Genomic DNA, 11,934 nt, shown 5'->3' with positions numbered 1-11,934 from the left:
ACACTGGTGTGCGTCTGGGTTGTGACAGCGTGGCACGCGAATGTCTGCACTGCATTGGATCAGTCTCCTTTCTTTAACAGGCAAAAGCTTTATAACCTCACTAATGCCTTGCATCGTCTATATTAGATATATAACAACGGGCGGGTGCGGGCAGATGCGGTTCTGATCAAATGTTACATCGGATGGATGGCGGATGGTTGACGACTTTCTGATGCGGTTGCGGATGAAATAATTGCCTATCCACGCATCTCTAATACATACATATACTTATATATATATATATATATATATATATATATATATATATATATATATATATAATTTTTGCAGTAGAAGCACAACAGGTTAGCCTTTCTGCTTCTTATGGCTAATGCAGACCTGACCTTGAGCGAAGGGTACGAGGGCATCAAGAGGAACTTCCTAACTCAAGAAACATTATTGTTTGTTTAAATTCAACCCCTAAAAATGTATTTTCTGCATAAATCTGTAGCGTGTTACAGAACACAACCATTGACCATCTCCTAGTCCTTTGCTTGGCAAGTGTAGGCGGCAGTCAGCTGATCCACTGCTCCTTTGTTTTTATTATAGTCCCGGATAATTATGGACATTTTGCATGGTGCCCACTAAAGATGTTTACTCTGATAGTCACAAATGTATCGCTCTTTGAAGGGAGCCAGATCTTGAGGAACTGTTTCTTTCAATGAGCCGTTCCAAAGACTGGCTCCTTGGTATATTTAGGTATATTTATATAGTGACGGCGTGGCGCAGTGGAAGAGTGGCCGTGCGTGACCCGAGGGTCCCTGGTTCAATCCCCACCTAGTACCAACCTCGTCATGTCCGTTGTGTCCTGAGCAAGACACTTCACCCTTGCTCCTGATGGGTGCTGGTAGCGCCTTGCATGGCAGCTCCCTCCATCAGTGTGTGAATGTGTGTGTGAATGGGTAAATGTGGAAGTAGTGTCAAAGCGCTTTGAGTACCTTGAAGGTAGAAAAGCGCTATACAAGTACAACCCATTTATCATTTATCATTTATATTTATGTTTTATTGTTCTGGGATAGGCTTCAGCACCCCCTGCGACCCCGAGAAGGACAAGCGGTAGAAAAAGCATGGATGGATGGGTTTTATCGAGGACACAATCACTGGTAGTAGTTATAAAATAAGATTTGGATCTGAATATTTCAAAAGCTAAACTTGTTTTCATTGTAAACATTCCATGAGGTGGGGCTTTATTCCCATTCTACAATCCGTGGAAAAATGTTTGATTTACCAGACTTGGAGGACGTTCATTGAGGTCTTTAATTTTGTAGAAAAAAGCAGATAACAGACATGACACAAAACTATTGTCATTTAACACGAGAATACAATGGAATCACCTTGTGTATTTTCATTTGCAAAACTAACACCTTCATCAGATTAAATCTGTTCATTAGTTTGCAGTTAGAAATGAGGTTTGTTGCAACAAGTGGATTGACATGAATCAACACGAGAGATATCAATTGAAACAAAGGAGAGGATTATTATACTTCTTCAAGAAGGTAATTTATCATGCAAATGTTGTAATATATGTTGTTCAGTCAGTTGTATCTAAAATGTAGACCAGTGCAAACTACACGGGAAGGTTGTAAATGGCAAGCATACTGGTAGACCAAGGAAAACATCAAAGTGTCAAGATAGAAAACTTAAATATGCCTTGAAAACAGAAAATGTACAGCAAAACAAATGAAGAACAAATGGGCGGAAACTGGAGTCACCGTCTGTGATTGAACTCTAAGAAACCGCCTGAAAGAAATTGGATTTCACTACAGAAAAGCTAAACAAAAGCCGTCATTAACCCGTAAACAGAAACTACAGAAAAACAAAAGTTTTTTCTCAGAATTGTGTGATTCCAATTTATTTTTAATCTGCTTGAACCATAAATAAAATTTACAGACTACCACAATTTATTTTCTTAATATATTTTTGTGTTTCTTAAAGGCAAATGACTATAGTTTTGTGTTATGTCTGTTATCTGTTTTTTTTAAACAAAATGAATACAATTGAATGTACATCCTCCAAGTCTGGTAACTCCATCATGTTTGCCAGGGGTTGTACTGTATATACATTGATGATTAGATCACTATTTTGAATTTTCAGTCACCTAAAAAACTTTGTGGATCACAAGTACAGAAAAAATTAAGGGTTGCAACTATCGAATATTTGAGTAATTGAATAATCTTTCCATTAGTTTGTTGGATTAATCAAGTCATCTTTTTTCTAACGGATAATCGTTGCAGCCCTAAAAATGAGTTGGACTCTGTGCATACCTTACATGTCTGTGTGTCTATCTGGGTGAGCGTTCTGCTCTGACACATTGTGACAACCAACCCCATCCCTGGGATGGTTGTCACAATGTTTTGTTTTGTTTTTTTACTGAAGGAAAAGGCAAGAAGGCAGATTTAAATGTGAAAGTTTGACAAAAACATAACCGAATACATCTTACACAGACCATGATAGGGAAACACATTTTTTGGCCAGCCTACTGTACACTTGAGGGGTGTCAAACTCGTTTTCATCGAGGGCTAAATCGCAGTTACGGCTGCCTTCAGGGGGCCGATTGTAACAGTGAAAATATATTAATATAAATGCATAATCATCTTATAATATTAATACATAATTGTGTATGCATTTAATTATAACATTTGTATTTAGGTACAAATTGATGGATAACTTGTCTTGAAATCATAAGTCAAAGTAGAATTGTATGTATTAAAATGTTTGCATTTTTTTTTCGTAATAATGTATATAATAATATAACATTTATTGCATGATGAGATAATTTGAAGTCTAAAATATATGCAATTTCATGCGGTAAATAAATTTGTATTCTGTCAAAACAGAAAGAATGAATACATTTAGTAAGAAAGATCACGTTATTGACAAACATTGTTTTCAGGCTTTCGCAGGCCACATGAAATTATGTGGCGGGCCAGAATTGGCCCCCGGGCCTTGAGTTTAACACCTGTGGTGTATACATGATATGTACGAATATATGAGTATGTGACAACCAGCGCTAAATGGAATTTCCTGCTAGCCACAAGGCTAACAAGCATGTAACAACTATCTCGCTTGTAAGAATCGAAACTATAGCTTTATCCTTCACACTTTTTAAGGGTAACCGTTACCACCAGGAGCTTTATATAACTCAAAAAGTTATGGGCGGACTGTCATGAAACTTTTTCATAATTTGTCCAAAAAGTGGCTAAGGAATTTCGATTTTTGAGCCTGATCGGGACCATTTCCACTACGTTTCTTTGCGTTTACTTTATGAGTCTGCTTTCATTATCTATAGATAGCTCAAAAAGTTATCGGCAGAATTTCGTGAAACTTTCAAGAAATGTCCAAAATGGGATCAGGAACGAGTGGTTACATTCTGGGGCAGATCCGGATAATTTCTTCCACGTTACCTTATGTTGACGTTGCAACCCTTAACTTGAGTATTTGAATAGCGGCTCTGCTGCCTTGCCTCCACCCGCAGAGACAAAGAGAGTGGATGACTTTGCGTCCCAAAGTCACCAGCCTTGGCGTCACTATAGACAGCGATTTTAAACTTGACAAACAAGTCAATGGCGTTTTAAAATCGTGTTTTTATCATCTTCGTCTTTTAGCAAAGGTAAAACCGTTTTTATCTTTTAACCTTTTTGAACAAGTCGTGCATGCTTTTATTTCAAGTCGCCTGGACTACTGCAATGCACTTTATGCTGGCATTAGCCAAAAAGCTCTCTCCCGGTTGCAGTTAGTCCAGAATGCGGCAGCACGACTTTTAACAGGGGCCAGGAGACGCCAGCATATAACCCCAATCCTTGAGAGTTTGCACTGGCTCCCTGTTCATTTTAGAATTGATTTTAAAACCTTGCTGTTTGTTTTTAAAGCTTTACATGGACTGGCACCTCAGTATATCTCGGACCTCATCCAAACTTACAATCCTGCGCGCGCTCTGAGGTCCGAGAGCCAGCTCCAGCTCGTGGTGTCCAAGACGAGACTTAAAACCAGGGGAGACAGGGCCTTCTCTGTGGTCGGCCCTAAGCTCTGGAACACTCTGCCCCTCCATGTTCGAACTGCTCCCACAGTGGAGTGTTTTAAGTCTCGTTAGTCTCTTTAATTGTGTTTAATATTGTTGTGCAGCACTTTGGAAACATTTTGTTGTTTAAATGTGCTATATAAATAAAGTGGATTGGATTGGATTGGATTGATGACTGACAAGAGGGTTCAAAACTCTGTCTCTTTCATTATCTTTAGATTGCTCAAAAAGTTCCAGTCCAGATTACCGTCTTGATCAGGGGTGTCAAACATATGGCCCGCGAACAGGTTTAATCCGGCCCTCGGTCCGCAAATGAGTCTGCTAAGTATAAAGATTAGCTGCAATTTTTGGATGAAAGAAACTGCTGTACTAAATGTGTCCACTGGATGTCGCAATACCAATTCCAGTGTAACCCACGTCACACATCACACTTTTTAAAGATGACGTGTCAGCTGACTTTAAGCGCCCTTTGGATTGGCTGCCGCTACTCCGATCAGCGCAGGTGCAAGCAATCAGCTGTTCCTGTTGTGGCTGGCGGCAGACTAATGCTGTTGTGACGCACAATACTTTCATTAATTGTACATTATCCACTCAACAGAAAAAAAAACGAAACCATATGATGCAAAGACTTAAGTCGATATGACCATCATCTTTTTGTAGTTAGAATTCCTTGCAGCACTTGCAATTTTTTGACTGCACGATGTGCACCCTGAACTCCATTGTAAAAATGTGTGTTTCTACATTTGTTGTTCGTTGTATTTTATTTTATGCTTAAATCTACCATGTTCACATTGGTTAAGTTTGTAGTTGTGTTACCTTTAGTTCGGCTATTATGGTGTCATTTTGACAATTGTTTTGATTATATCATAACTGTAATATTTGAATGATGCTAAATTAATGTGTTGTGGCAGTTGCAGGTGTCACCAATGCGGCAGTTTGAGGAAACACTCGGTTGCTTTTCCAAACATTTTTAATGGTAACCTGCCCACATGAGATTGCTAAACAGGAAGTGCTTTAAGTTTAATGGCTTTGTAAATACACTAAGACAAAGTGTAAGTTCATTGTGTTCTTCCCGGTGTTTTGAAACTGCACCAATTTTTTCTTCAGAATTTTCAACTAACTCAGAAGTAATTTACCAAGAGGATTCTTTGTAACGTGTACATTTTCAAAATGTGCTCGTGCTATTTTTGGCCAAACTAAGACAAAAAAAAACAATTTTGAAGTTGTCCTTATTTTTTAATTATTATGCTTTGATTTTACCAGTCCGGCTCGCGTCGGAATAGATTTTCCTCCATGTGGCCCCTGAGCTAAAATTAGTTTGACACCCCTGGTCTGGATTCATGGCTTTTTTAATATTGGTCTGCACTCAGAGTGCTTCACTAGTCTTGTCATAAAGCCACTGAATATAAGCCAAGGAGACAAACACTGAGAAGCTGAATATTTACACTTTGACATTAAAAACACAAAAAGTCCTCTCACCTCAAGTTCAGCCACCTTACTCCCAAAAATAATTTGTACGGTCGTGGTCAAAAGTTTACATACACTTGTAAAGAACAAAATGTCATGGCTGTGTTGAGTTTCCAATTATTTCTACAACTCTTATTTTTTTTGTAATGGAGTGATTGGAGCACATAATTGTGGGTCCCAAAAAACATTCATGAAGTTTGGTTCTTTTATGAATTTATTATGGGTCTACTGAAAATGTGACCAAATCTGCTGGGTCAAAAGTATACATACAGCAATGTTAATATTTGCTTACATGTCCCTTGGCAAGTTTCACTGCAATAAGGCGCTTTTGGTAGCCATCCACAAGCTTCTGGTTGAATTTTTGACCACTCCTCTTGACAAAGTTGGTGCACTTCAGCTAAATTTGTTGGTTTTCTGACATGGACTTGTTTCTTCAGCATTGTCCACATGTTTAATTCAGGACTTTGGGAAGGCCATTCTAAAACTTTAATTCTAGCCTGATTTAGCCATTTCTTTACCACTTTTGACATGTGTTTGGGGTCATTGTCCTGTTGGAACACCCAACTGCGCCCAAGACCCAACCTCTGGGCTGATGATTTTAGGTTGTCCTGAAGAATTTGGAGGTAATCCTTCTTTTTCATTGTCCCATTTACTCTCTGTAAAGCACCAGTTCTATTGGCAGCAAATCAGGCCCAGAGCATAATACTACCACCACCATGCTTGACGATAGGATTGGTGCTCCTGGGATTAAAGGCCTCACCTATTCTCCTCCAAACATATTGCTGGGTATTGTGGCCAAACAGCTCAATTTTTGTTTCATCTGACCACAGAACAGGTCTCATCTCTGTCCATGTGATATTTACAAGTATATGTAAACTTTTGACCACGACTGTAGGTGAGCTCTGATCCCCATTCCGTAAATCTTCATACCACAATCTTAGAGATTGCATCTTCTGGTGGCCCGTGTGACAACCAACCCCGTTCTCCCCTGCTCGTATGCGTCTAAAACCTAAAAATCGAATTAGTGCCGATTCAACCACAAGCGAAAGGTTAACCTGGCATCCCAGCATGCCCCTTGTTACCATTCCAGGAAGGTTAACTTCACTTTTTTTCCTCTTCCCAGACCCCTACGTGAAGGTGTGGTTGATGCACAAGGACAAGCGTGTGGAGAAGAAGAAGACGGTGGTAATGAAGCGTTGCCTAAACCCTGTTTTCAACGAGTCCTTTCCCTTCGACGTGCCTGCCCACGTGCTGAGGGAGACCACCATAATTATCACCGTCATGGACAAGGACAGGCTCAGTCGCAATGATGTCATTGGAAAGGTATCTCCTTGCCTCTTCTTTTCTCCTTCCTGTGTGTATTTTCGACTCCATGACAGGCCGCCATCACTTCCCCATGCAGCTGGTCTCTACTGACCCCTGCTGGTTCATACCAAGCAGCCCCTGAGGTGATGCAGGACATTCAGCTGTGGATGCTGACCTTCCCTTTTACGCATACATGTCACCTACTGTACTTACATACTGTACTGTACTGTCACATGTTGCTTTAGCATCACCACTTTCTAGATTAGGTCAAGGACTTGGTCATAATCATTACATTTGTCACAAGGCAATATCTTCAGATTAAGGAGAATGGTATTCCAAATATTTTTTTATTTTTATTTACGGAAGTTAATACCCCAAGCAAAAAGGGAAAGTACGTGACTAACAGGCGAACAAGGGTGGGATTTGGTATTTTTAAAAACTTGCAGTTACATAAAATCCAAACGTTACCATGGTTTGATACCTTTTAAAGGGGAACATTATCACAATTTCAGATGGGTTAAAACCATTAAAAATCAGTTCCCAGTGGCTTATTTTATTTTTCGAAGTTTTTTTTAAAATTTTACCCATCATGCAATATCCCTAAAGAAAGCTTCAAAGTGCCTGATTTTAACCATCGTTATAAACACCCGTCCATTTTCCTGTGACGTCGCATAGTGATGCCAACACAAACAAACATGGCGGAAAGAACAGCAAGCTATAGCGACATTAGCTCGGATTCAGACTCGGATTTCAGCGGCTTAAGCGATTCAACAGATTACGCATGTATTGAAACGGATGGTTGTAGTGTGGAGGCAGGTAGCGAAAACGAAATTGAAGAAGAAACTGAAGCTATTGAGCCATATCGGTTTGAACCGTATGCAAGCGAAACCGACGAAAACGACACGACAGCCAGCGACACGGGAGAAAGCGAGGACGAATTCGGCGATCGCCTTCTAACCAACGATTGGTATGTGTTTGTTTGGCATTAAAGGAAACTAACAACTATGAACTAGGTTTACAGCATATGAAATACATTTGGCAACAACATGCACTTTGAGAGTGCAGACAGCCCATTTCAGGCACGCTAAGAACATATATTTTTCCACGATTTCAGCACTCAGGTTAACCATACCTAAATAGACACAAAATACTGCATTACACAAGACTACCCGAATGTACTCGAATGATTGAAAAAAATAAATGTTTTTAAGCTAAATTATTGGTAAACACAGTTTATGTATAATAATTTACGTAAAACCGCGAGTAATGAATAAAGTTTTCATCAATTAATATATTCTGTAGACATACCCTCATCCGCTCTCTTTTCCTGAAAGCTGATCTGTCCAGTTTTGGAGTTGATGTCAGCATCTGCTTTGAGTGTCGCAGGATATCCACACATTCTTGCCATCTCTGTCGTAGCATAGCTTTCGTCGGTAAAGTGTGCGGAACAAACGATTGACCATTTCGTCGGCTTTCCCCACAGCCTCGTATTTTGAACAAATTTCGTCCAATTTCTTGCCACTTTCGCATCTTTGGGCCAATGGTGCAACTTGAATCCGTCCCTGTTCGTGTTGTTACACCCTCCGACAACACACCGACGAAAGTGAGAAAATGGCGGATTGCTTCCCGATGTGACGTCACAACGTGACGTCATCGCTCCGAGAGCGAATAATAGAAAGGCGTTTAATTCGCCAAAATTCACCCATTTAGAGTTCGGAAATCGGTTAAAAAAATATATGGTCTTTTTTCTGCAACATCAAGGTATATATTGACGCTTACATTGGTCTGGTGATAATGTTCCCCTTTGAGGATGTCCCTTTTTTTTACTTCCGATACTGATATTGAAGCCTGTGCCATTTTGATATGAATCAGGTATAAATACTTGACACCCCCACCCTCTTTTGGACGTGTGCAATGCATTACTAAGAATGCATATTTTATTGACCATATACATGTATTATTAATTTAAATCCCCTGAAGAGCAGGGAAACCTGTGAAACAGGCTGGTAGGGATTAAATAGCCTCTGTGGTTTTTTTTCCTGACCTAACGTATATTCCGCTCTACCCCGGTATTGAGCACTGTATAACGGATAAACCACAGAAACCTCGGTTATATATTTTTGATTGTGTATAGCAGGGGTAGGGAACCTATGGCTCTCGAGCCAGATGTGGCTCTTTTGATGACTGCATCTGGCTCTCAGATAAATCATAGACTTAGACTTCCTTTTATTGTCATTCAAATTTGAACTTTACAGTACAGATAAGAACAAAATGTTGTTGCATTAGCTCATGGTAGTGCAGGATAAAAGAGCAATAAGGTGCATATATAAATAAATAGATTACTGTACAGATAAATATATTGCACTTTTGCATATGCATCCACGTTTATGGATGTATGTTATATTGTCTTTATATTCCAGTGAATTAATCCATTTTTGTGGGGAATTGAGGGGATTATTTTAATGCGTTCAAGAGTCTTACGGCCTGAGGGAAGGAGCTGACATTGCTTAACACGATAAGTAATGAATAATTCCGCTGGTAATCAGAGTGTTAAAAATAACGTTCAAAATATAAAACGGCACCTGTTCAAGAAGTCGCATAAATGGTAAGAAGTATTTTTTATTTATTATTGGTTAGCTTCAGAATAACAATGTTATTAAAAATAATAAGAGACTTATTATACTCTAAAAATGTTAGTCTTACTTAAAAATGCACACATTTAGTTGTATTCACTGTTAAAAAATGTTAAATGGCTCTCACGGAAATACATTTTAAAATATTTGGCTTTCATGGCTCTCTCAGCCAAAAAGGTTCCCGACCCCTGGTGTATAGCTTTGCGTTTTTAGCATTTTAACATTTTTATTAGGGTGCACAAAAAAAATCAATTAACATCCAAATTGTGAGTCTTATTAATCTTGAATCCAAATCAATTCATGATTTTAAAAAATCATGAATTGTAAAAAAAAAAAAGTAGTGGCTTATAGTCCAGAATTAACGGTAATCAGTTGTGGGTCAAATGTAGTGAATTTTTCAATCTATCAGATGGCGGATGATGTCAACACAGCCAGTGAGTACACTGAGGTGTCATATACAGTTGTGGTCAAAGGTTTACATACACTTGTAAAGAACATAATGTCATGGCTGTCTTGAGTTTCAAATACTTTCTACAACTCTTATTTTTTGTAATAGACTGATTGGAGCACATACTTGTTGGTCACAAAAAACATTCATGAAGTTTGGTTCTTTTATGAATTTATTATGGGTCTACTGAAAATGTGACCAAATCTGCTAGATCAAAAGTATACATACAGCAATGTTAATATTTGGTTACATGTCCCTTGGCAAGTTTCACTGCAATAAGGCGCTTTTAGTAGCCATCCACAAGCTTCTGGCAAGCTTCTGGTTGAATTTTTGACCACTCCTCCTGACAAAATTGGTGTAGTTCAGCTAAATGTGTTGGTTTTCTGACATGGACTTGTTTCTTCAGCATTGTCCACATGTTTAAGTCAGGACTTTGGGAAGGCCATTCTAAAACCTTAATTCTAGCCTGATTTAGCCACTACTTTACCACTTTTGACATGTGTTTGGGGTCATTGTCCTGTTGGAACACCCAACTGCGCCCAAGACCCAACCTCCGGGCTGATGATTTTAGGTTGTCCTGAAGAATTTGGAGGTAATCCTCCTTTTTCATTGTCCCATTTACTCTCTGTAAAGCACCAGTTCCATTGGGAGCAAAACAGGCCCAGAGCATAATACTACCACTACCACGCTTGACGGTAGGCTTGGTGTTCCTGGGATTAAAAACCTCACCTTTTCTCCTCCAAACGTATTGCTGGGTATTGTGGCCAAACAGCTCAATTTTTGTTTCATCTGACCATAGAACTTTCCTCCAGAAGGTCTGATCTTTGTCCATGTGATGTCACGAATGTTTTTTGTGACCAACAAGTATGCGCTCCAATCACTCTACCACAAAAAAATAAGAGTTGTAGAAATTATTGGAAACTCAAGACAGCCATGACATTATGTCCTTCACAAGTGTATTTAAACTTTTGACCACGACTGTACCCCTTACTACATGAAACCTTTGTTGCATGTGACGTCACACCATGCACTGCCACTTTCATTCTGAAATTTCTAACTCTTGACAAAATAAATCTACTTAAACCATGTCCACTGCAAAGGACACCGGGTCTCAAAAAGATACTGGTGGTTGTCTTTGGCTGTTTTTTTTTTTTTAATACTTTGCCAGGTTCGTTTCAAAATGCCAATCTTTTTAGCGAAAGTGCACGAGTAAACATTGTCTCTTCCTCTCACAGATTTATCTCTCCTGGAAGAGCGGCCCCGCGGAGGTAAAACACTGGAAAGACATGATGGGTCGTCCTCGCACCGCCGTGGCCCAGTGGCACGCACTCAAGGCCTGAGGGAGCGACCGGACCACGTGACCCCCCCCACCCCCGCGCCCATCAACCCCCCCCCTGCCCTCAGCGCACTTCTCCTGGGCTGCAGACAGTGTGCGTCACCTCTTTGTTCTCAGGCCTCTTTTACTCCCTTAAATTTCACCCCCTTGTCAAGTTGTGATATCGACTTGACCGCTCACTTGACCTCTCGTTCCTGTGATCTTTAAATGTATTTGATGTCCACTCGCTTCCGCCTTGTCTTTTTATGAGGTCTTTTTTTTTTTTTTTTTTAAAGTTCGCAATACCGCGGTGTCTTTCTTGTCAACCACTCCCAGTGTTAAACAGTACCTCTTGCCACATAAGAATACAAACTTTCGACCAAACTAAAAAAAAACCCTAATGGTGGTAACCATGGGGGCCGTGGCTCCACAGTCACTCTGCTGTTGCTGTCACTGCCTGTCTATATCCCGATAATGCCCCAAAGCATCAGGAAAATGAATGAAACCGGCTTCTTCAAACTAGCAACCGGAATACTGGACAGTCCAGTTGCAATCGGTGGAATGCCCTGAGAATACAATGACCAGGATGAATGAGAATATCCATAGACATGACGGAAACTAGACTGTGTTGGTCTGGCAGCAGTGTATTCATACCTTGGCTGGAACCCCATGTTGTCTGTGCGTGCTGTGGGTGATGTGCCGTGACCCC

At 39.9% G+C, this 11,934-nt stretch overlaps 1 protein-coding gene across 2 annotated transcripts in view; it reads left to right on the top strand.

The window, feature by feature from the left end:
* The window catches only part of LOC133616116 (synaptotagmin-7-like), a 463,372-nt gene extending 451,757 nt beyond the window's left edge, over positions 1–11,615 (top strand). For both annotated transcript variants that reach the window (XM_061975228.1, XM_061975227.1), the window contains 2 exons: positions 6,648–6,847; positions 11,146–11,615. In XM_061975228.1, coding sequence (XP_061831212.1) covers positions 6,648–6,847; positions 11,146–11,250 — 305 coding nt within the window. In that variant the 3' untranslated portion in view covers positions 11,251–11,615. The remainder of the gene's footprint in view (positions 1–6,647; positions 6,848–11,145) is intronic.
* The last annotated feature ends 319 nt before the right edge of the window (positions 11,616–11,934 follow it).

The sequence above is a fragment of the Nerophis lumbriciformis genome, linkage group LG15 (genome assembly GCF_033978685.3).
Source record: "Nerophis lumbriciformis linkage group LG15, RoL_Nlum_v2.1, whole genome shotgun sequence".
Classification (NCBI taxonomy): domain Eukaryota; kingdom Metazoa; phylum Chordata; class Actinopteri; order Syngnathiformes; family Syngnathidae; genus Nerophis; species Nerophis lumbriciformis.
This window is presented reverse-complemented; position numbering and strand designations above follow the sequence as displayed.